Source organism: Panthera pardus, unplaced genomic scaffold (assembly GCF_024362965.1).
Source record: "Panthera pardus isolate Hobbes unplaced genomic scaffold, ASM2436296v1 HiC_scaffold_27, whole genome shotgun sequence".
Classification (NCBI taxonomy): domain Eukaryota; kingdom Metazoa; phylum Chordata; class Mammalia; order Carnivora; family Felidae; genus Panthera; species Panthera pardus.
Genome location: NW_026526843.1, coordinates 36,613,487 through 36,638,675, shown reverse-complemented (window position 1 = coordinate 36,638,675; position 25,189 = coordinate 36,613,487). Strand labels below are relative to the sequence as shown.

At 44.6% G+C, this 25,189-nt stretch overlaps 1 protein-coding gene across 1 annotated transcript; it reads right to left on the bottom strand.

Moving 5' to 3' along the window:
- Positions 1 to 1,415: 1,415 nt before the first annotated feature.
- CAPN6 (calpain 6) lies at positions 1,416 to 25,180 on the bottom strand. Its single transcript, XM_019426874.2, has 13 exons — positions 25,133 to 25,180; positions 18,827 to 19,006; positions 10,159 to 10,290; positions 8,946 to 9,154; positions 8,244 to 8,436; positions 7,490 to 7,683; positions 7,171 to 7,248; positions 6,879 to 7,065; positions 5,172 to 5,294; positions 4,791 to 4,993; positions 4,086 to 4,207; positions 3,607 to 3,743; positions 1,416 to 3,085 (listed from the first exon to the last, which is right to left on the bottom strand). The coding sequence occupies exons 2-13, from the start codon at positions 18,989 to 18,991 to the stop codon at positions 2,903 to 2,905; spliced, it is 1,926 nt and encodes a 641-aa protein (XP_019282419.1). The 5' UTR covers positions 18,992 to 19,006; positions 25,133 to 25,180; the 3' UTR covers positions 1,416 to 2,902.
- Between the last annotated feature and the right edge of the window lie 9 nt (positions 25,181 to 25,189).

Genomic DNA, 25,189 nt, shown 5'->3' with positions numbered 1-25,189 from the left:
CAAGAGTCAGATGCTTAACCACCTGAGCCATCCAGGTGCCCCTTGCATTTTCAAGATTTTATATGAATGGAATCAGGCAGGTTGCATCCTCTTGTTCTGGCTTCTTTTACTCGGCGTAATTATTTTGAGATGCACTTGTGTTATCGTTATCCCACACATATCAGTGTGTATTATTGCATTAGATTCCTTTTGGGAAAACCAAGTCTACTGACAAACTCTATGTGTGCATATGTAAGTACATATGTGCACACGGAAATGAGAGAGGTAAAGATTCCAAGAGAGAAACATTTTGTATGCTAGCTGGACACTTATTGGTACAGTCTTGTGGATATACCGCTGGTATTATAAGTGTAGGGAAGATATTTCCACTTTCTGTGGGACAGCATATCTTCCCAGAAAGGGTCAAGGTCTACGAGTCAATAGATGTGATTGCCTAAGAATCATGACATGATTACTGACCAAACAACCTTGAGTAAGGCAGTGAACCTCTCGGTGGCTTCGATTCCTTATTTTTGAAAACAAACAAACAAAACGGGAATAACAACAGCACTTCAGTATAGTTGTCATGGGCATTAAAATGAGATGTGAAGAATACAGAGCACTGGGCATGGAGCCTGACACATCGCAAAAAATCAAAAAGTGTTGGTTCCTTTTCTGTTCTACATTTTAGTTAGGGGAAAAACATGCTCATTCTGAAAAAAAAAATGTAATAGCTTCTTTGAGCTTAATTGCAATATCATAGTGCCATCTGTTGACCATAGAGAACTATTACATTACTCGTACAGTACAGCTCATTTCTGACAAAGCTCTACCGCATCTGAATACCCGTATTTAAAAGTTCGTCTCTACTGTGTTCTGGGCTAGTGCTGTAGCGACGGGTTAAGGACTGTTCTGCTGAGCTTGCAGACCCCTCCCCTGCCTAGGTGTCCTTGCCTGTCAAGAGGCAGAGATAAAGAAAAAAGGGAGCTTCCGTGTACCACCCCCCTCCAGATGGGCAGATGAGATATTGAGGGTGGAAGCAAGTGAGTGATGTCTTCACATCCATTTGGCTCTAAAGGAGATGCGGGGAGGAAGGCTTTGCTATTTTGTCCTGTGGGGAGGTCTGTCCTTGAAAGATATGGCCACTGTGGCTTTGGCCTTGGGTTCGATCTTGTAGGGGCTTCAAAATCGTGTAACCCCCCAATACCACTCAAATATCCCTGAATGTGGACTAGAAGAGGGCCCCTCTCCATTCTCTTCTCCCAACCTCCCGGTCCCCCACCTGGATAAAGGACTGTACCATCAGAACGTGGCTAAGGCCTCTGCACAAACTCCCCTCTCCCCACTCCCAATTCTAGCGGCTCCAAAACAAGTCTCAAGAGATGGTCACTCTTGCCATCTTTCCCATCCCATCGAATCAAGCCAAGACTGGTCGGTTTATTGAATGTGAACTTTATTGTGGTTTTGGATTATGTAAGGCAGTGTGGTGAAGGCACTGCAGAAGTTACACAGACTGAAAAACATGGTAGGAAATCAGTGAACTAAAAAAAAAAAAAAAAAAAAAAAAAAAAAAAACCTACAAAATATATTTTTAAATGAATGCGTGCTGGACTAGACTAAGTACTACAGCTATGTTTTTTCTTCATCATTGCGGAAGCGTTGAAATATTGTCAGAGGTGGGGGTTGGGAGGAGTTAGGGAAGGCTTCGTGGAGGAGGTGGCATTTATGCTGGACCTTGAAGGAGGGGTAGAACGTTGATAGATGAGATGGGGGGGGAAGAACAGTTCAGAATGACCCTAGAAAGAATTCTGTAGAAACACTGAAAAACAAGAGGGCAAACAAATGCCCCCGGGGAGGGAAGCTTCCCAAATGAAAGAAACGCCTGAGGGGCCTGGGATGGGACCCAGAATCTCAAGCCCCCAGATGGGGTCTTCAGTACCAATGATATTAGGAGGCACAGGACAACAGGCTTGTTTGTAAACCTAGCAGCAGCAGGAGATTTCACATTGCAGTCAGGGGCCCCAAACTGGCTATCCTATGCCCGGGTGGGTTTTCTCATCCTTTCGGGAGCGTGTGGTACTGCTTTGTCCTTCCTCGTGCCCACTGACTGCCTGAACGGTAGTTCGTGCGCGCCTACGTGCGCGTGTGTGAGTGTAGGTGTGTGTGGATGGGTGGGGGACCGAGGCTTCGTCTCCCACTGCAGCTTCTTCCACTTTTCCCTCTGGTGGCACACAGCTGGCTTCCACTGAGCTGGAGCTCAGGCCCTGCCCGCTATCTAGGCCTCACTCAACTCCAGCTCGTCATTAAGCACCTAGGAAGCTTCCTCAACATGAAGGTCAAACCTACTGCGGGGGGGGTGACTTGGGTGAGGGCAGGACTACACTTTCCGGAGGTGGTGACGGAGGTGGCAATGGTGTTCATGGTGATAAAGGCTGGGGACTTAAAAGCGGGTGCTGGCCGCTGGGTCGGATGCTGCTGGGAGGTCTGTAGTGTTCAGTCAGGAGCTGGGATGTCAGGCTAGACCGGCTTGGCCTTGACCACCCCTCCTTCCTTCCTCAACACGCCCTACAGGGAAGATAACGCTGGGCACCGGAAAGCAGCGAAGACATCTGTAGGGTATTCAGGCTCTTGTTGTCCTGCTTGAATTTCACCCCCGGAAGCCCCGGAGATCTTTTGTTGGAAAACATCTGTATGACCTCCACATAGAACTGTCACCTCCCCCTGTCCAGCTGCTGGAGGTATATAGGTTATGTAGCTACTGATGCTACTTGGATTGGGAGGTATGGGGAACTTATCAGAAGAAAGGAAAAGTTAGTTACTGTGAGTTTCTTTCTTTCAAAGGATTATGAATTAGGTAAGACCTGGCATCTGACAGAAAAGAAAAGGATGGACAGCTCTGTCAGGATTCGCTAGAGCTGAAGATTTAGAGCTCAGTGAGATCATCGCTGGAAATAACCTTGAAGCTGATGTGGCCCTGCTTGACTTTGGCAGTCGGACCGCCTTTCTTGCGCAGGTACAGAGACTTCAGATCACGGCAGTCACTGGGGTCAGCATCTAGAGTAACCTGCCCCAGGAACTGATCACAGAATTTTCGGCTGTTCCACACCTGGAGAGACGATTTGAAAGAGTGAATATGAGCCACCCTCTGCGAGACTGGACTTTGCCCCGTGGCACCTAGAACCCAGTGCAGAACTTGAAAAGGCCTGTTTTAAAACCAAGAGACTATCTTTCCCGATATGTCTCTGGCTGACAGGAAGATACTGCACAGAGTAGAGATGAAAAGCCAGCCAGCAGGGCTCAAGGGACACCTCGAGCTAGGAGACGGCTATGTAAAGGCGGACGGACAGAAGCATCAAGTCAGAAAAACAGCCAAACCGTAGCGGTCCATCCTGACCTATCCCTGATCAGGATAAGGGTCATCTGAACTGGCATATGGTGCTCGTGGGATTTTAAAGTGCCTGTCGACATGTGTATCTGTGAGCATGTGGACTTCTGCCCACAAGGAAGTGAGGATAACCCTCGCTCTGTATCCTAGATAGTTGAGGCACTGGGGATAATCTAGAATCCTGTACGGAATGTGTGCCATCCTGGGGGGGGGGGGGAGGCAGGGCCCGTTCACATTCTTACCTGCACTATAATAGGAATGTCAGTGGTCCTTCTGTAGAAAATGGCCTGGGTGTCAAAAATGGCATGAACAGTATTCTTTTGGACAGGAGAACGGACTTCCTCCTTTCCACACTTGATGATCAAATATGGATTTACAGCTGGAAAAAGTGGCAGTTGCTTTTTAACAGAGTCGTTAAAGTTTTCTTTCTAGGTAGTCAAGAAAGTATTTCACTAGGACTTGTAGCATAGCATCTGGGTATCAGAATGACCTAGAACTTTTGCTCCTGATTCCCTTTTCTTTTCCATACTTTATGAAAGGGAGCATTGTGTAGACCTTGCCCAAAGAAGTTTACATCCCTTTCTCTGTCAAGGTTGACAGCCCTCCGGACTTCTCTAGACTGAATACCGCTGGAGAGAATCATTTGTGACCATCTTTTCTAGCCATGCATGCAATAAATGAAACCGAAGTTTGCTTCCCCAGACACCTCTGCCGTTCTTACTTTCATTGGCATACTTCTTCTCCAGGCCCTCAGCGCTGTGAACAGTGATCTGGGTAACCACCTTCGGGTAGCCACGAGCCAGGTTCCAGCAAGACATCTTGGGCATGTCCAGAGTCAGTTCCCTGGAACATCAAAAAGAAGATACATCACTGATGATGAAGGCCCTCAGATGAGGAGACAGGCCTGCCAAAGCAGACATTGTTGCTGAAAGGCATGGAATGCTGAGTGACCTAGCCCATTCCTCCTCAGGCATAGCTTATATTTTATGAGTCTGTTTTGCTTTCCCCTCGCTTTAAGGACCAGCAGATAAAGATCAGAGTAGGCATGGCTGGGGTGAAAAGGTAGCTTTGGTGACCCAGCACTCGGAACACAGCACAGGAGCAGTGAGGAGTGCCAGCTGTTCAAGAGAAAATAGAGTCAGCCGGAGAACGGAAGATAAGATATAAGTGGAAAAGCTTAGGTTAGAGGCCCGTTCCCCTTAAATGGTAGCTCAGAGCTTTGAAGCTCAGACCTCTCCTAAGGAATTTTTCATGGTTATGAAAATAATCATTTTGAGAAATATTTCTACCGCCATCATTTCAGTGAAGTCTGACATGAACAACTTGTCCTTTTGTGTGTCTGTACAGGAGGAGCAGGGTCAAGGAGGTTAGGATTGGAGGTAAAGCAGAAAATAGGAGTTTGCAGGGCTGGCCGAGGAAGCTGAACCTGAGCTGGACGGGCACTTCAGAGAAGATTCTCAGGAGAAACTCGCTGGTGCGGCCATGTTGGAACATGGTGGGGACAAGCACATAGTTGCCTTTCTTCAGGTACTTGCTCAGAAACACAGTGCGAGTGTCGATATAGGTGGAAGTCCCAGCACGCTCCTGGATGTACAGATGGTGGAGGCGGAATTTGCGGTTCATTTCCACCTGGAAATGAAACGGGATGAAAGGCTCCATTCTGCTCAGATCACAGTGTTTGTGTTAGGAGATCCTAGGTCCTCTGCTTTCCTTATCCTTGGACCTACCTTCAGTCCCCTAACTACAGGCCATCCTAATTTCGACTCTGGTTGCCATTATTCACTCTGCTCCTAATGCCCATTCTTACCTTGAAGAGCTCAAAGCCAATGATGTAGTTGTCAGGTCTTCCCATGCGGCGGTAAGTACGCAGGTCCTTCTGCTGCAGTGACATGATGACCTTGTGCCCATCCTCGGGCACAGTAAAGATGTACTAAAGGAAAGAGGCCACCAAGGAGCTTAGTTAGCACTTTCATTTCAGATGAGCCGGCTCAGATTTCAGGGAAGAAAACAACACCAAGAAGTCGAGACTTGCATGATTTTCTGGACTTTGCCATTGACCAGACAATGAGGCCTTGGATAATCCATAGATGTGCTAAGTGTAGGTCATATCTTTGGTCCTCCCTATGACATTCAGCATGAGAGACAACTTCATGCCTAGATCTTTGATGCCAAAGAAGGTATGCTTTGTTTTGATAAGTTCTCGGTAAGATCTTAGGGTTTTTTTGTTTTGTTTTGTTTTGTTTTGTTTTGCCCTTTGCTTTTAAAAACTGCACACAGGAAAGTTCCAGAATCTATAAAGGCAAAAAGCACTTTTGTGTGACTTAACCTGACACTATAGCCACTCCCTTCAGCTAGCCTCCTATAGCTAGCCCAGATGTGTGGCTTGTGGAGGGGCTGGATCCACTCCCTTAGAGAGGTGATGCTTTGCAACCACCTCTCCAGGGAAGGCTGCAGACCTGTGCTAGAGACTTTGAAACCTCATCTGACGGACCCATGGTGCCATTGGGAAGTAAAATTAAAAGGCATTTGGATGTTCACTCTGTCGCTGTCTTGGTGTTTCTTTCTGCCTCTGTCTATCTCCCACTCAGATCTTGTTGCTCCCTCCCTTTCACAAGAAACAGAAAATAAATTCAGAGCCATAGGCTCACAAGGACCCTAAAGATCAATCCTGTGCACTGTGCAGACAGTTAAGAGTGAAGCCGAAAGCCCATTTCTCCAGCTTGCTATATGTGCCCGATATTTGAAACATCTCCGGGGTTGTACATGGAGATGAGGTAGAGGGTAATGGGAGCTTTCTTTTCTTTAAGGACAATCAAGATGAAAGGAATGGGGAAAATATATGAGTTAAGTAAATCAGTCTATTAACCTAGTGTTCTTCAAATTGCGTGGCCAATGAGGCCCATGGAAAGAAAAGACACACCCATGTAAGGTGGCAATACAGTCAGAATTCTTGTCTCCTGTGGGTTACCTCTTCAGCACATTATGGGGTAAAACCATCAAGATTACTATAGATTCAGGCTTCGGATGTTAGGATTTTTTGCTTTGGGGCGTGCCTGGGCTTGACTCCTAACGTATCCTCTGGAAGAGCATTGTAACTGAAGATTGATGGGATGGCCTCACTGACAGGGTAGTGATTCAAATCCTGGGAAAAAATGACCAGGTTCTGGCTGAGAAAAGGGAAATATAACGATGGCATTCAGAAGAATCACTGCATGAGAAAGAAGACACGTATAGTAAATCCACCCCCAAGAGAACAGTTGCGCAATAAGGAAATGAAAAAGAATTGAGAAAGCGTCCGGGAGCAGATCCTTTGTGTCCAATGAGGGACAATCACAAAAATCCATACTAAGCAGTACGGCCAGGAGAGCGGCAGCCAGAGGAGACTGCTCAGATTGAATAATGTTGCTGCAAATTGAAGAATTCATGTCAAAGAAATACTCCGAGGTGAGACCTGAGTTCCTATTGCCTTGCTAAGTTGGAGGCAAATGAAAAAAAAAAAAAAATGGATTCACACCTGGGGATTCTGCAGGAAGGTATCACGGTTGTTATAGCAGCCTCCTGACCGGTTCATCAGGGGATCATCATCCACAGTCCAGCATCCCACCACCGATTCCAGCGCCTTGCGGCCAAAAATAGGGTTGTTCACATTGCGGCAGACATTCAGCTCATGAAAGTTGCGGCAGAAGTCCTCCAGGCTCATCCTGAATGGAAGGAAGGCAGAAAAGAAAAGAAGATGGTACTTAATACCTCCCCTTGTAGTTCCATGTGGAGACCCAATTCCCTTAGCACAGAAAACCCCTCCTCACCAAAACTCTCCATCATCAGACATAACAAGCCCCAGGTTCTTGCGATCGGCCACAGTCAGTTGCTGCCACTCTTCAGAGCTAGAGGCAAATGAGCAAAGGGATAAGCCATCATTTTTGCCATTGACTTCGTACAGTAAACAGGATGCTAATGGACCAGAATGCATGAGGATCGGACCTGCTTTATTTCACCTCCGGCTGGGTCACAGACCCCACAAATGTCACTAAGCATTGACAGCACACTAGCAGTATGGAGGGATGGGGCGCAAGGACAAACTATAGGGCTTTGGAGATGTGGCAGTCCAAGGGAAATGTCACTCACATTTCACTCCAGGGGCCGCTCCATTCCTGCCGTCCCAAGGGGTTCCTCAGGCGAACCATATACAGTTTCTCAGTACTGAAGACTTCCACCAGTCTCTCCCCAAGACGGATCTTACGAATGTCAGTCATGGTGTAGGTATGGCCCTTCAGTAGGCCCCAGTCAGTTTCAACTTCTTGTTCCTCCTGATTGGGAGACTGAGAGCCAAGAAAGACACATAAGGCCACAAGAATTGGGAGACCCAAGGCCTGGCTCCTCCTCTTCCTTGATTGGTTTACCCCAGCGGAGTTAAAGCTAGTTCTCCCTATGTGGATAGAAATTTTATCCAGATATCTTGACTTGGCACAAAGCAAGTGAAAGAAAGGAAACACAGAATTTAATATAACAACTCAGTTAAACAATTCAGATTGAAAGTACCCACAGTGGTACATTGACATGAGCAGCTTTAAATTTTGGTGGGGCTGGTTTACTCCATGAGCAAACAGCTATAACCTCACATGCAGGGGCAGAGGCAGAAGGAAGAATTTAGCAGAGGCTATTTACACCAGCGCAGAAGCTGCATTGGCCCCCCAGTGGGATGGCCGGTGCAAAAGCATAAAAGGTTAAAGCTGTACGGTCTCTGCTCCAGGACTCAAAGTGTACTGTTAATTTTCTGAGTTCTGCAATGTCTTTTCCTGAGTCTCTGGGGTAAGGGTGACATTCCCTAGTCAGTTTTGTAGAGTGAGCAAAGAATGGTTGTTTTGGGGTGACAACAAACCTCAATGGAGCAACAGATCAGTCCTCCTTTGGTAAATGTTTTGTAAAGTTCCCCAAACAGCTTATACTTCTCCTCAACAAGCTCAGTGTATCTTCCCTTCTGCATGTCAACAGTTTCGGCCAACGTGCCAGTAAAGTCCACAATGATATCAGTGGTGGTCAGACCATCGAGGGCTTCATAACAACCAAGCAGCCTGGGGGCAAATACGCAAGGTTATCTTTGTAAATTTACTTTTCCACGTGAAGGGTATCTTGTTCCCAAGAATTAGAACAGTCCCTGCCCAGCCAGCCTTTACCAGCTGGCTTTTCTCTAGGTATGAAAATGAGAGGTATTTTGAGATTATAGGCAGCGATTTCTAGGCTTAGGCTGGGTTGAACAAGGACAGTCCATGAAGAAACTTCTTTCTCCAGGTAAATATTAGAGAAAGAGAGAATTTGAGGCTACAATGCCATCTGATCTGCAGATTAGCCGCAAGAAGGGGCACCTAGGAGCAGGGAGGGTTTTTAATGGAAACCAGCACAGCTCATTTGTCTATCATCCAGGATTTCTGAGAACCAGTCCCATGCCCAAAGCAATGCCCTGGATCTGACTGATGTCCTGCCCAGTGTAAACTCAGGGGCCGGGCTGGCAGAGCATGAGCTCCCAAGGACAAATGTGGCGTTCCTCTCCTCGTGTGCCCTGAGTGGTCAACCCCCTCCTTACTTTGCATAAGCCTTTTCCAGTAGAGCATTCCAAAACTCATTCATGGAAGTGGAGAAGGAGAAAACCAGATCCCCATTGATGGTGGGCAACAGGTCATCAATCACCACCTCAGTCCATTCTCCGAAATGCCAGAAACGAAAGCGAAATATTCCAGCATATTTATCTAGTTTCCGAGGGTCCCATTCCTGCTCCTTATGGTTGGGAATTGTCTGGAAACATAAAAACATTCATACAGCTCTTATTCACCACACGATATCCAACAACTGAGATTGCAGTTGACTTCTGGCAAATGTATATGGATGGCAACAGGAAGCACATCAAATACATTGGGTTTGGGTCTAGGTTGGGAGGTCCAAGGTTGGGCATTTTTTCCCACAGCTTTCGCTTCCCTGGTTCAGTTTTGCCGAGGATAGCGTTACCATGCCTGAATGCACACAGGATAACTGGGGGGAGCCAGGTAGGGGTTGAATTGTTTCCCATAGATAATCTCAAACTCGATCATGAGATACTGTCCGCACAAACATATTCACGGTGGCATGTTTAACCACCTAAAAGACAAAATCAATGAAACTACAAGGCCCAGTGTTTAAAGGCCCATCCTAGAGACTTCATGCAGATTCTATCGAATACAGATTTCATTCACACCTTGAATAAAATTATCTTTAGGAAATTCTCCTTTTTATATGCAATTACAAATTACTCTTCTAAAATTATTTTTTTGAAGAAAAATCAAGTCAACACTCCACTGTCTTCAACTCTACCTAAATGCCAAAGGAATTTTTGTATTCGATAATTTATTAGAACTGTTTCAAGGAACTATTTTCATCTTTCTTGTCTTTTCTGTTACCCATATCTGTGATCTCCTGGCCCCTGCTGGTACTCTATAACTCCATTTGGTACAGAGAAGACAAGTGTGCAGAGCTACTAAGTCAAAGTACTGCCAGTGACAAAAGATCAACTCTTGTATGACAAAACCAATAGAGCAATTTTAATGGTAAGAATCTAGGTGAGTATAGAGGCAGTCACTGCAAAATTTGTTCAATTTTCTGTATTTATAAAAAACCCTAGTAATAAATGGAGAGAAGTCATGTAGTTAATATCTTCGACTTCAGGAATTGAACAATCTAAAAAACTTATGACCTGATGTTTCCCCAAATTACTAAAGAAGACAAGAAGGTGGAAACTGAGTGAAGTCTCACAAGAGGGGGGATACCTTTGTCCAGTGAGACTCCTGAACAGCCAAACAGGAAAACGCAGAGACCATCGGCTTGTGCCCCAGTCTCCCTTGGATTAGCTGGTGGTTGCTGATGTTGCCCACAATCAGACGGGGGTCATCACAGATGTCCTGTGAATACAATCATTGGTTCTGAGAATGTGGAAAGGGTTTCCCGAGGGTCAATGTGAGCTGAGGGAGGCAGGACAGACTTCAAAGAAGAGCTTGGGTTAAAGATAGTGACTAGAATTTCCATAAGTGGGATAAAGGGAAGGTTGGCACGGGACTAGGCGTGGTGAGGAAAAGTCCAAAGCAGATCATCTAGCCACAGGAAAAGGGTTATGTGGGGAATAACAGGAGAAATGGGAGGAGGGGACACGTGGAGACAGGTTGAGATGTGCTGGCCGGGACCCTCAGAGCTAGCATTGAAATTTGGAAGAGTTTTCACTCTAGCAGGGAGCTTCTGAATGGAACTAGAGATTAGCACATTGCATTCTGCTCCCATTTGTCAGGATGAAATTTCCTGAAGCACCTGTTCTCCCTCTCTGGGAAAATGAATTACGAGACCTTACACAGAAAGCCCTCTCCCAACGTAAAGCGAAGGCGACAGCAGTCTCCATGGCAACTAGATTTTTCCACGTCTGTGGGAAAAGAGCGTCTGCTGGAGTGTTCCTGTGAGGATGTTCTGAGGGAAGCTAGACAGAGTGGGGGAAACATTTGTTTGGGGTGTGTGTGTGTCTCTTTCCCCAACATGTCAACAGCTGTGCCTTTCCCACTGTGAGTGGAAAAATGAGACCCAAACACGACAACTACAACACAACGTCTGAGGGCACATCGGAATTATCTGCAAAGTATAATCAGTGTCTAAAGGAAAGATCCCCAATGCTTCCCTGGTGGTAAACAGAATAGATTGAATAGCAGTGGTTCATTCGAGATGAAGCTTTGGGGATGCCTAGCGTTAGGTAGTTGGACAAGGGAGAGGTATGGAGGCATAATGAATAGAGAGACCAGCAGAGACAAAGGCATAGCCGCATACATAACATCGTATAATTGAAGACATGATTGTGTGACTCAGAGAATCAGCACTTGCAGAGTTCAAAGGCAGGAAATACCAATGAAGTCTTGAGTAGCTGGAGAAAGCTTCGTGGAGGAGGCCGTTGGCCGGTACCTTGACATTCTGCTTACCCAGCAGAAATAAATCCTCGTCTCAAATGGAAAGAAAATCTAGACATACATCCTTTTAAAATTTATTAAATAGAGACAGCTATATTTTTCTGCTTCTCAAACCTCTTTTTTAAATGGACATAATTCTCCTTGATGAAGGGTCTGGTCTACAGAATGAAACATTCCATATATTCTTTAAAAGCCAAAATAACTCTGGAAAGGAATAAGCATTCTAGGCAGGGACAAATCCAAACTGAAGATTAATTGGGCATCCCTCTGCCAAAAGGAGAGGGTTAGGTGGGTTTTCAGTTTTGGATTTTCTGGTCACTTTTTTTTTTAGATGCATACCTAGTGTCTCATCATTACTTTTTTGTCTTAGAAGACTTCTATCTTAATATTTTTTTATGGGGTGGAGGTTGCCTGTTTTTTCACTTATTGAGAATAAAGCAGGTGTGTTGGGTGAATTAGGCCCTGATACTCTTTCTCTCCTAATTGTCTCTTTGCCCTTTCTAAGATGAAACTAAACACAGTTTTGTTTTGTGGGTCAAGTGTTACCATTTGATTTGGAGCAAGACGTCAAGTTATCCAATGATTTCTTGAGTTTAGATGACACATAGAATTGTTGCTTAGCATGGAAAAACAATCAAGTGAACACTGACATAAGGAAAAGTGTCCTTTTAGATTATTAAGGCAAATGATTTGCTGGTTTTATGTAAAGTTATTAGTGGTTGGAGTTACATTACAGTGTCTTGGGTTTCCATAAGGCTCTCATTTCACAGCAGGGATCCAGGCTCAGCCAACACTTTTGGCATGCCAACTTTCATTCAAGATCTAAAGGGTCACGTAGATGAACAAATACATGTAAACAGAACTCAAATTGAGGAACTGGGTAATTATTCTCCTATAGATCTAAGCTGAGTGTGGTCATTGTGTGTGTGTGTATGTGTGTGTGTGTGTGTGTGTGTGTAGCTGTATGTAATCACAAAAGAATATACATTTGGGCCCAAGATTCTGTATCTTCTATTTCCTCTTATAAACTGGCCCATGTTTTACTTCCCCACTGTTCATACATGATGGATAGCCATTTAACAATGGGTTTTAAAACCTGATAAATTAACAGGCCATAGACTGTCAGAGCTGGAAGAAATTTTAGGGACTATTTATTCAATTTGCTTATTTTACAAAGGAGAAAACAGGCTCAGAGAAAGGCAGCAACTTGCTCCCCACCGGGTGTGCAGCTAGTTTAGTAGGAGACCTAGGATTAAAGTTTTAGGTTCTTCGAAAGCACGTATAATTTGAGAAGGAAACTCAAGACCTCAGCTGGCCCATCCATTTGCCTTTAGGTTAATGGATGTCCACCACAAAAAAGGTAATGTTGTGCAGCTCTTCAGGGACAGAGCTGCAACCACCTGTATCAGTCATCCATCCCAGTGTTTCATGCCTCTTTCCTTAACGCTCACCTAAAAGCTCTTTGTTGTTTTGGAAGACTTGCTTAAGTTATATCTTAGCTTTTGGTTCCAGGCTAAATATCACCAACGGGCTTTAAACTCTTCAATTTAATCAACTAAATGTGAACCAATCTCTTATGTGTGTCAGCACCGTGATATGAAACATGGGTGAAAATCTTTATTATGCCACATCCTCTACCTTTTTAAGGAAGCCAGAGACTAGAAAGGGGCTAAAGAGGTAAAAAGGGTAAAGGGTAACAAGCCACTGCAAGTCAAAGAGCCAAATGGACTTTTTGGCGACACACTTGAAAATAATGAAGTGGCTGCTGATTGACTTTTCCCATAGTTTTGGACAACAGGGTGTCTTCCTGTTGGGAGTAGGGAAGTAAGGCTGGAGAAAATTTTCTGTAGCTCAGAGCACAGATATAGAGTACAGATGGGACATTTCAGCCTGAGCTCTGCTAGAGTGGTAAGGAATGGAGTTGGGGAGAGGTCACGGCTCACATATTCACATATTTGGGTGGCTTGAGAGGGAGGGGAGATGCTGGGCCCCTAATGGCTCCCAGCTGTGTTGGCACAGTTGCTGTGATCCTTGAACTGGGCTGTTTGTCAAGGCAAAATAATTTCTTAGGGGAAACACACACAACTAGGAAGTTGGACACCAAGAGTAAAGCCAGGAATGGTCTCTGCCTATCCCCATCCCTGCGCCAAAGCCTTCCATAAGCAAAACAGCTTCTCCAGGAAATATGTTCTCTTAGCTGAGCCCTGAGAGAACTTCCCATTGCTCTCAGCTCATGTCCCTTCACATAGACCTCTGGAAGATTGGGGGAAGGGAGGCATACAATTACAAGCCTTGGAGCCCTACACACATCATTCTATGTGACTCCCTTTGCACCCACAGCATCCACATCTTTTGCAATTTTTTTACACAGGTGAAAATTGATGTCCCAGGCAAACCTCAAGAACCACAGCAAAATGAAAGGATGCCTAGAAAACCAGCAGCCAGAAAAGTGGAGGCGTTTTCCAGAGTACTCCATGAAGTCTTGGAGTACTGATGGGATGGGGGCATGGACACCTACAAGTGAGGCTGGCCCTGCAGTCGATACATTATGACTAAAGTCCAGCACTCTAAGTGGTTGTAGAAGGCTCAGGGCTGCCGTAGAAAACTGAAGAACCATCTCCAAGCGGGGCATTTGTAGGTAGACCTGGACTTGGGGACCAATGTTGGACGAGGCTCTCAAGGAGTCCACTTTACCTGCTGGAGAATTTTACTTTTGTGTGAAGATTTTGTCGTCAGTAAAATATTCACTTCCTTCCTAACCCCTCTGAGGGAAATTCAATATGAAGTCTGAGAATTAAGATCTTCAGCCTACCTTTCACTTCCAACCTACGCAACCAAGTCACTGCCTAGTCATCTTCTTACTTGAACCTTCATAGTTCTGGTAGAAGACTCCAGATATAAATCTCAAACTGCTTTATTGGGAAGAATTCACATATCCGTGCAATGGAATTCTGTGCAGCCACAGAAGGGACAAATTGATTACCTGCTGCCACATGAATGACCCTTGAAAATGTTATGCAAAGTCAGAGAAACCAGCTACTTTTATGATTCTGTCTTAAGTCAAATGTCTAGAATTGGGTGAATCTAGACAGAAACTAAAAGGAGATTATTGACTACCTTTAATGGAGGGGGGGAAGTTGGCTCATTGCAAATGTGTACGAAGGGTCTTATTGGGATGATGTGTCTGTGCTAAAACTGGATTGTGGTGATGTCTTCACAACTTTGTGAGTTTACTAAAAGTCATTGCATCATACAATTAAAGCAGGTAAATTTTATAGCATATAAATTGTACTTTGATAAAGCTGTTAAAACGGGGAATTTAAAATAAACAGGAAAGTAAAGTAAACAGTAAAGAGAATGGGCCGATTCAACTCTCTTCAACTGTGTCAACAGTGGAAAACATTAGGACTAATCAGGTTGGGGGACATGATCTCTGGGAAGAACAATAAATTTTTGAACAGCCTAGGCCGAAACTACTGTATAGAGGTGTCACATTCAGTGGGAAGCTGGAAACTTCTATTAGCACCGAGGAAAGTATTTCCTCTTTACTGTTTCCTCACAGGCAATCCATCACCAAGGCCTGTGTATTCTTCTAATATCTTCCCTTCATCAAACTTTCCCTTCCATTCCTACCACTTTGGCTTTTATCCAGAACCTCATCACCCTCCTCCCATCCAGGGTAGTGAAATGGCCCTTGGGGAGGGTATTCCTAGTGGAAGGACCTAGGCAATGGTAATGGTAGTAGAGACCAAACTCAAAACTCTACCAGAGCTGACAGGAGATCTTGTGCAGGTGCCCTCACTTCCCCCACAGCTGGCTGTGCAAACCCCCATGAGGGCTTGTTCCACTTTAGTCAGGGATTAGATGTGTCTGACTCTAAGACACTATTGTAGCTGGGTATGAGTCAGTCAGGAAAAAAGCCAGAGGCGGATAGGAGGGGAGAGTGGCTGGAGAGAGCTGGAGAAGAGATTTTTTATGGGAATTTGGCAGCCAGATTTCAGCCTCAAAATTTTACCTGAAGCCTTGCGATCGGTATAAGCCTCTAAGTCAGTATAAATCAGTAAAACTTAGAATTTACTAAGACTATATATGTTGACACGCCAGAAGGGCAGGAAAGTTCAGGAGTACTTGTCTCAAGCAATATACCGTTGTACCCCAGGAAGCTAGGACAATAGCTGCAGCCATTGGGCCAATGAAGGAGTTAAGGAGAAGGATTTTTCTATGGAGGGTACAGGCAGATGAGCTGGCCCTGAATAACTGCAAAACATTCCCATAAGCCCTGTCTATCTAAAGTGGCTCCTTAGGACACGGCAAGGAAGTGGCAAGTGGGAAGAAGGGGAACTCAATCCTACCCTGGGATACTGGGAACTTGGCTGAAGTCATTTTGGTTCAACTAGCAGTGGAGTTTGCAGGCATGAAGGCTGATAAAGGCAGAAGCTTTTCAGCATGGGAAAGGAAAGCAACAGAAAACTATCAGGTTAATCACGCTTCTTCCATTTTAAAGACTTCAGAAAATAAAGCCTGGTTGAGGATGAGGCTGTGTGGCATGCCAAGGGACAAGATGTCTGAAAGCTTCCCTGCAAACCAGGATCTCAACCTTGCCAATGAAGCGGGTGAGGCCAACGACCCATCTGGTCTTCCTGAGCCAACTCGGAGAGGCCCAGGGCTGTCTCTCAGCTTTCCTGATGGGAGGCCAGAGAACTTTGACGTGGTTCTTGACCACAGGCTTGGCCTCCACTCTGGCTGGAAAGGAATCCACAGCTTTTTGAGGAGACTCAGACGGTGGTCCAGAACCTTGTTTTTCCCTTACTTCCCACAAGAGGCCCCTTCCCCAACCATTCCAATCTATGCGGATCTTCCCCTTCTTCAAAACCCTATAGGATTTACTGTCTGTATGCCTGAAAATAGCATGTCTTATATCAGGCATTAATTTATTATTTAACTCTTTGATAGCTCAATATCCATCTCTCCAGCTGGAATGGGAGTGCCTCACCCCAGGCTGTGTCTGTAAATTGCCCAGAGGCTGAACAGAGTAGGTCAATAAATGTTTCTCAAGACTCTCCCTTTGGGCTCAAGACTAAACACACAGTGTGCTCTCAAAAGGGAGAGTATGGATCAGTTAATTGATCATATTAGTCAATTAATTGGCATCAACCCAATGAGGAGGAATGTGCTAATTGACTGGTTGGAAGCTACCTATTTTAGCAAGAGAGGAGACACAAACAAGCCTGTCTCCCTGAAATAGCAGCATGGTAGTGTGAAAACCAGCTTTGCAGTCAAACCTGGATTAAAATCCCAGGGTATCAGGGGTCTGACCCCAGGCAAATTATTACCATCTCTCTGAAACCCAGTTTCCCCATCAATAAAATGGGCATCATATTTACCTTTATTTTTCAAGCCAGAAAAAAACAGAATTACATTAAAGAAATATGTGAGATACCCAACCTTGCCCAGCCATGACAAATAAAGATGAGGTGAAAAAAAAATGTACAGAAAACTCCAAACACAGTCTCTAGGCCCATAGTAGGCATGACATAGATGCTGATTCCTTTTTCTTTCCCATCCCAATTCACCCTCTCTCTCTGCTATCCCCCCACCCTGGAAGGAGTGGGGAGAGGCAAGATGGACTATTGCCATGGTTATTAAGTTCTTTTCTTCCTTGCTAATCCATCTAGGGTTCAATCCACAGAATTTGGAAGAAGAAAGCACAGGACAAAAGACTGAGCCAAGACAGAGGAGGAAACCTGTGCCTAAAGACCGGCCAGTACAGGAAGCACTGTCAGCTTGGTTCACGTCTGGGAAATGGCTTCACGTTGGCCTGTGATTTTGCCGCCCATTGGGTCTCCTCCTATCTCCTCCAGGACCTGTCCCTCATCAATCATTCCTTTTCGCTTCTGTGTCTTCAACCTCTTCTTTACTGTTTCCTCCTTGGCCAAGAAATATGTTCAAGTCTGTCCTATTTTAAAAAGACCTCCCCCCCCCGGAAAACCTCCTTCAATTTTCTGCCTCCCTTTGTGCTACTTCCGCCCCGTCAATCTCCTTCCTTTCATATCCAAGCATCAAAACCGAGAGGTGCGCCTCATTATCATCATTTGTTCATAAGAGTGGCTTTCAGCAACACAGCTCTATTTTCTCCATGCATTTCTGGAAAACGAAACAAAACAAAACTTACCTCTCTGCATACCGAATTAGTGGCTAGTGAGTTCTGCTCATGTTTCCCAGATTTTTATTGCAGGTCAGTGATCTGCAGGGGTGTGTCAACCACTGGAGGCACAGAAAGTCAAGAGGAGCGTAGTCTTCCTTCCGATGGAGAGAACTTCTCCAAGTCTCACTCTCAATGGCTATCATACTTGGTGGGCAAAAACTGAGACATGTCCTTTGAGTCATATAGAAAAAACAAGAGCCTTGAAGTGACCAATGTATCTTGGCACCACCTGGTGGCAACCTACATAAACTGAAGTAGCTCTTGTGAGAAGTCCATTTAGGAATTGAAGCTGTGAAAATGGCAACTAAAAAGTTGCGGATAAAAGGCTTGCTTACTGAAGAAAGCAAACCTCGAGTGCACAAAAAGATACGTCAATGCATGGAATCAGAGCGTTGTTGGGGATATTGTGAAGGCCCAAGAATCTGCATTTCATAACAGCCCTCTGGGGCCTATATCTCTGGGGTCACCCACTTTGGGAAGGGGCTCAGGTGTAATATCTTTCTTCCAGTGATAATGCCCTTTAGATTGAGGGCAAGGTTGCCATTCATTCTCCAGATTCCATCATCCTATGGTTTCATACATTGAGATCCCACTCATGCAGGGCTTGCGACGAGGTCCTGAGACTTACTTTAGAGACAAAATATACAGCTGTTCCACAGAGAACCATAGTAACTATTAAGAGATGGTAAAAGACCTACACTCCTACTTAGATCCCACTTCGCTAATTGTGAGGGAATCTAGATGATGGTATGCAAAGAGCAGCAAAGAAGTCTCCTTCCCCCAGTGCAAATTCCATCTTGTCCTCGTTAGAGTTCATTTCATTTATGCTCCTCGCATAAGGAGTTTTCGTCCTCACAGGTCTGAGATTATCTTGAGGTTGCTATGATAGGTAACTTGGTAAAGAGACAAGAGTATAATTGCTTTTTGAGTTACGACATTTACTAAAGTGAAGTTCTGAAAGCAAGCAAGCGTGGCATTTGTTGTTGTTTATTTTTTTTATTTCCTTTAAAATAACTAAATCTGACCAAATTTGACTGGAATTCAACATTCCTCAAGCTGGAGCCAGAAACACAGATCCATAAAACTTAGCATTTTAAAGCTGTCTCCTAAATTGCTTTCCATATAGTAGGCTGTGTAAGAGAAATAGTGGACCAGGCAGAGTTATGATGAAAGAGATCAAGAAGGAGATAGAAAGTAAAACAACAACAACAACAACAACAACAACAACAAACAAAAAACAAAAAACAAAACAACAACAACAAACAGCAACAACAAAAACCACCAAGTTACCTGGGGACGTTTCCACACCACTTTCCCGGGAAGCAGTCGGTTGTAGAAAAGTGAATCGTTCTCAGGCAGAAAGGTTGGGTCACAGAAGAGTCTTCCATCTTTGATACATTCCTGCTTCAGTTCCTGGTACTTCTGGTTTTTGAAGAGCTTCAGAGGAGGACCCATAGTGCTGAGCTATGTCTACAAAGAGAAAAAAGTGTAGTCATCGGAGAAAGAAATTCTTACGTCTGTTAAAGATCACCTGAGATTAGACCAACAGTAGTCATCCCAGGGACTTATTCCTGGAGCTAGGCACTTGGAGCCTGGCTTTAAGAAAAGTGAACATTTTTATAGAAAGTAGGGTCCAGACTCTGCAACCAATTAGCTTAGCATGGGGCTTTGGCTTGGGCGCCTAAAACATTTTGGAGCCTCAGTATCTTCATTTGCCAAATGGGACAATATAAGCCGTAACAATATTATCCAAGAAATAGATAATAAATGTTAAGATTGCTAGTTAAAAGTAAGTCATTATAATTTAAAGGGCAACTTTCCGTTTTAGTTGGCAGAGAGGAGTTTAAAGTAAAGGACAATTCTAAATTTGAAAATAAAAGGAGAAAGTTGTTTTACTATATTCAGAATAATTTGGCGCCCTGAAGGGCCACACACTTTGTGCTTGTGGGGAGAAGCAGCCTCTTTCACTTCTAAAGAGCCCCTTTACACAATTCCTTCCCTTTTATCATTTAAAGAGCTTTGCATTTTTTATTACTGGCCAGGAAGGCTCATGCAAGCAACAGAGCTCAGCAGATGGCCTCCAAAGACAAGGAAAGATAGAAAGATTGTGTGTGTGTCTTTCTTCTTCAAAGTGTAACGTGCAATCATTTGCCCGCCTTAAAAAGCGGACTCTGAAATTCAATTACACTGATTTGATGGACTATAGATTCTTATCCCATGGCAATACACTGTTGTTTTCTTTTCTTTAAAAAAAAAAATCTCACATGGCTAAATAAAGAATTAATATAGGGGCTCTTCAAGCAATGTCTGAGTGCCCCACGCTCAAATGTCCCTAACAACTGGTTTTTATGAGGATAATTTGAAAGGCAACTTTGATTTAAATAGCTTTGGGGTGATAATAGGGTTCTCAATGCCTTTGCTTGATCCACAAAGACAGATTTGTAATGATTTTAATGATTCTCTCTTGACATTCAATGGTTAATAAGAGGAGGGTTGTGAAATTTACATGATGCCAATCATTTCAAAAATATATTTTAAGGACAAAATAGATTTTATCTATATTTCATGATTACATGAGGGTGGAAAGAAGAAAATCTGATTAAGGTCAGAGGATCTGCTGAAAAGTGGACAAAGTTTGAAAAAAAAACCTACTTAGCACTTTAAAGAGTGTCTGTGTAGGTACCACAGCTCCAAATCCAGCTAATAAAGAGGAAGCCACAATTTTATAAAAGGTGAAATATTAATCAGACTTCTCTACTACCTCATTTCATGTCCTTTCAGTATTACATTGAGATGCCTTACCGGTAAAGCTGTTTTCCTATTTGAAAACCATAAAAAAAATGAATTCGATGTTATTCGCAAACGACAATACATATAGACAAACTTACTTTTTCTCTGGGTCCAAACAATAAGAAGCTGAAAATAACTATAGTTTTTTTTTTTTTTTTATAGCCTTATTTATTGACAATTGCTTTTCGCATTGAAGGCTACGGGACCCGGCAAAATACCAAAACGCCTTTAGTCATCAGATTTAAGTGTGCTCACATATTTTAAATATTGAAGTGTATCTCATTGTATTTAAAATCATGAGTAGTATCAGTAATAGTTTTCCATTAAGCAGCATCAGAGCCAATCTGAACGTATGCCCAGTCTCCTTTCTGGAGTCTGTTACAAATGGACCCTAATTTTCACGTGCGCTCGAACTTACAACAAACACTACTGTGCCTCTTGCTTTCCCTGGAAGGTTTGGTGGACCGCCAGAGGCTGGGGATTGTAAATGGAGGATAGTCTGGGGCAATTAGGGTATTTAGTTTGCCAGAACCTCCGAGGCCTTGAACATTTGGGATAAATGGTTATTTCCTGTTCTTGGGAAGGCCCTCTGCCCCCAACAGTCTCCCTTGCTACTCAGCCAAATGACGAGGCAGGCAGGACCCTGCAAAAGAAATCCCTGTTATATAAGGAGAGCCCCGTCTCCAGACAGAAGCAGCATCAATTGAAAGGAAAATCAGGTTTGATTTGAAAAACCAGTATGATCCCCGTAGACTCTTTCAGAGGCAGCATATACAGTTGATGTGGATAGGTCAAGCCTTCTGGGTGAGGGCACCTGCATTTTGGGGGTGCAGGGTAAATAAGGAATAGCAGGCTATCAGCTTGCAATTTGACAGGCTTTCATTAGAATAAAATTATAGTCCCAAGTCCCGTTGGACTTGTAGAGTAGAGTTGATCCCCATTTCTGACTAGGTAACAGGAGAAATGTGTTCCATTGCTGCGACCTTGGTTTCTTTGTGCCTCAATATTCTCATCAGGGGAGTGGGGTTATCTATCCTGCCCTCCTTATACTGTGGCTGTACCTAATGAGATGGTTAATGTAAAAGTATTTTGAATAAGTAGAAGGGGCTCCATAAATGCAGGACACGCATTGTAAGTGCTCTCATTGGCTGGCACAGAACTGGGCACACAACCATTGTCCAGGAAATATCTGTTGAACGGATGGATGTCTTACGTAGGCAATGAACGTTTGCATGGCAATTTATCATTTGAAATGTGCATTTCGGCTCATGGTCTCTTCATGGCAGCCATGTTTAGTAGATATTATCTGTGCCCCTCATGTTGTATCTGCAGAAATGGCAGCTCAGAGAAGGGGCAGCTAGAAACCGGCAAAGCTGACTCAAACCCGGGTTTGTGTAATGCCTGATTTAGCGTGCAGATTTCCATCACACCACACTGCTCCTTTTGGTCACTGCCTCCTTAAAGACAGGACTTTTTTTTTTTAAGCTCAAATGAGGAAAACCCTCCAAAGAAAACATGATACCTAACTCTGAGGCATTCTGCCTAGAATTTATTGCCATGGTAGATATTGAAAAGGGTCTTTATTTCCACGGTTTGATGATCATGGGAGAATCTGAACCCTTCCCATCTGAGGGTTCATTAGTGAAGTCTGGGGGGAAAAAAACTTTTGGAAACCCAGAAATTTGTAAGTTGGGTTTGTCACAAACATAAACTCGCCCCGTCAGAGCTTAGGAGAATGGGGAAGGGAATGCTCCTTCTTGGTTATCTTGCTGTACCCAACTGTGAAGACGAGAGGGCCTTTAGGTTAAAGACCGAATATTAAGAAAGTCAGTAAACAGAATCAAAGCTAGGGCTTTAGGCATCAACCAAAGGGAGCTTCTAGCTAACAAAGGGAATGTGCATGTCGTCTAAGATGAGGGACCCTGGGTGTCCCGGGGTGGGGGTAGTATCATGGGTGGTTGGGTGAAGCAGAGTGTGGGGTTTTGCATAGAGATAATGGTCTTAGGCAGTACTATTTCAATTAGGACCCACTGCCTAGAGATGGAGTACGAAGAAGGCTGTATGGACACAGGCAAGTGGGAGGGGTGGATCCAGAGGATGGAAAGTTGGGAATCGCCAAGGGAAGTCGAGGGAGCCTGCCACGTAGAACACAAGACTGCAGCTAGGAGCTTTTGCTACTCACTGGCCTGGAAATCGTGGGGAGCTGGGCAACCTCTTAAGAAGAAAATCACTTGTTCTCCACCTGTGGGTCAGCCTTCACATGGAAACCAGATTTGGCTCTAAAGCTTGAAATCTGCCTCAGTCTCTTAAAGAGAACCGTTCTCTGATAGAGGAAATCCCGTCTGCAGTTTACAAACTGCTTTAGATTGGGGTGAGTGGGAGAGAAAGGGCGGGCATTTAAGGGGGTGAGAGGGAGAGAGCATGGCTCTGGAGGTGTTATCCCTGGCTGTTTTTTTCCCCTGCTGTCCCCCCCCCCCGCTGCCCCCGTCCCCACCGGCCCCAGTGTCCCCCCTTGTGCTGTACTTGAAGTGAAATGGGAGATCATAGCGATTAGGAATTTGCAGAGCAAACTGAATGTGGAAGACCTAGCTAGTGACCAAGCTAGATGTATGGACACGCATCTACCAGGGAACATACGGCTGATCAAATGCATATTGGCGGCCAGACATCCCGGGGCCTGAACGGGACCATACAAGTCCTCTGATCCACCTTTATTTAGGACACATGTACTCAATCCAGAGAGAGAAGACGGTTCAAAGAAACTCAAAGAAAAAAGAGCGCACAATTTCCTTTCATTCCATCGAGGAAACACTTTATCAAAACATACAAAACAATTCAGAATCATAAAAGGCAAACAAGTAGTCAGCAGATCCAGGATCAAGTCCCACACGCCACCATTTAGTGTCGGCAACATCTCTGTCCCTCAGTTTCCCCATGAGCACAACGGAAATACGATGGCTGCCCCGGGCGCCTCAGAGTGCTATTGGGGGAATCTAATGAAATTAAGCATGTGAGCTGTTTTCACTGTTGAAACAGTGCTTAATTTCATTAGATTCCCCCAATAACACTCTGAGGCGCCCGGGGCAGCCATCGTATTTCCGTTGTGCTCATGGGGAAACTGAGGGACAGAGATGTTGCCGACACTAAATGGCAGTAGTATTAGAAAACATTCATTGTTAGCAAATTACATCTCTTTTCTGTCCTTAGTGGAAAATGAGATTTGATCACCTGCCTCAACTAAGACACTCACTGACATTTAAAAGACCAGTATAAAATGGCCCCTCTGTCATTCAGTACGCACTCTCTCTTCCACCCCTCCTTTTTGGCTGGCTTGCCCCGCTACCCACTTTTCCCCCCTCGTGGATGAAAAAGCGCATCCTATAAGTCTAATTTTACAGCCTTGCGAGAATCGAATTCCAATTTTTGTAGAATGTTACACTGGAAGGACTCTTAGAAATCACTTTGCCCAACTTGCTTTTACAGGAAGGTGAAAACTCGGGCCCAAGGTTACACAGTTTACACACCTCCTGCTTTTTAGAATCCTGTCTTCTTACAAGAATGCACTTAGGAGTTTTGTGCACAAATTGTCAGAAGGTGAGATGATTTCGAATCAAGGCTAATCAAAGAAATACTCTTTGGGGGTCACAAAGAGACTTTTTCTGCTTTTAATTTAGGAACTGAAACACCCAAGGATGTGGAAAGACTTTTTTAAACCTATTCCTGACAACACAAGTGTTTAGACTTTTCCCTAGCCTGCTAGGGACTCTATAAGGATAACTAAAGAATACTATTCCAATTCCAAGTATTCATGCGCGCTGCGCGCACACGTACACGCTCGTGCACACAAACAGCCAGAGGAAAGAAAGAGTTAATTAGCAGTCCGCCCTCCACCCACCCAAAGAATCTTTTTTTTTAATTCCCCCAGACCATAAAACGTCCTCACTTTCACAACAAAGATTAGCAAATGAGACATTAGCCACCCTTCAATAAAACATTAATACAAATCACAATGCGTCATCCTGAAGCCAGAGGTGACTGTCTGGATGTTAGAATTTGTTTAATTTCCCCATGTGTTTCTAACCAAACTTCAAGCTCCAAAGCCTCGGAACCAATCGCAATTGCAATACTCTGAACCTTTTCGTTTTTCTGCCCTGCCCTCTCAGCCCACTCTGGTCAAGGAGCCCAGTTAAGCCCCTAGCTGCAAATCAAAGTTTAAACTAAAGCCAAAGTCAGAGAAGAATAAAACCAGGCCGGCCACGGGCTGATAATGAAATAGCCAAGATCAACCTGTCACCAGGGCAGGAGGACCCCCGGCTGTGCAGACAGGATAGCCACTCCCTCTGCTGCAAAAGCACACAGCCTGTGCACCCCACTTCCAAGGGCTTTTAAAGACCTTTTGTGCATAGTGTAGATCCAAGCTCATGCCTGCAGTTCAATAATTTGCCCACAGCTGGGGGTCAGCAGAAGCTAGAGGGAAGCACGGTCAGCCTGGTTTCTCCCTCTCACACCTCTCTCCCAGGTTTATTCTTCCTTATCAGGAAAACCACGCCACACCACGCACGCGTGCGCGCGCACACACGCACACCCCCCACCCCCACGCAACTGACCAGATATCACCAGAAAAATCTCATCGCCAGGCAACCACAATCACCCCCACACACCTACTCGATTCCGACAAATCCGAAAATGGTAGCTGCAGAGTTCGATGAACTCTAAAGTTCAAGTTTCTTCACCTCTTTCAAAAGACTCCAAGTCATCCAGCAGATAAAACTGCAGGGCGAGTTTGCAAATGCCCTCGCTGCTCACCTGAGTTATCCCAGGAGCCCTGCTGCTGCTGCTGCTGCTGCTGCTGCTGCCGCCGCT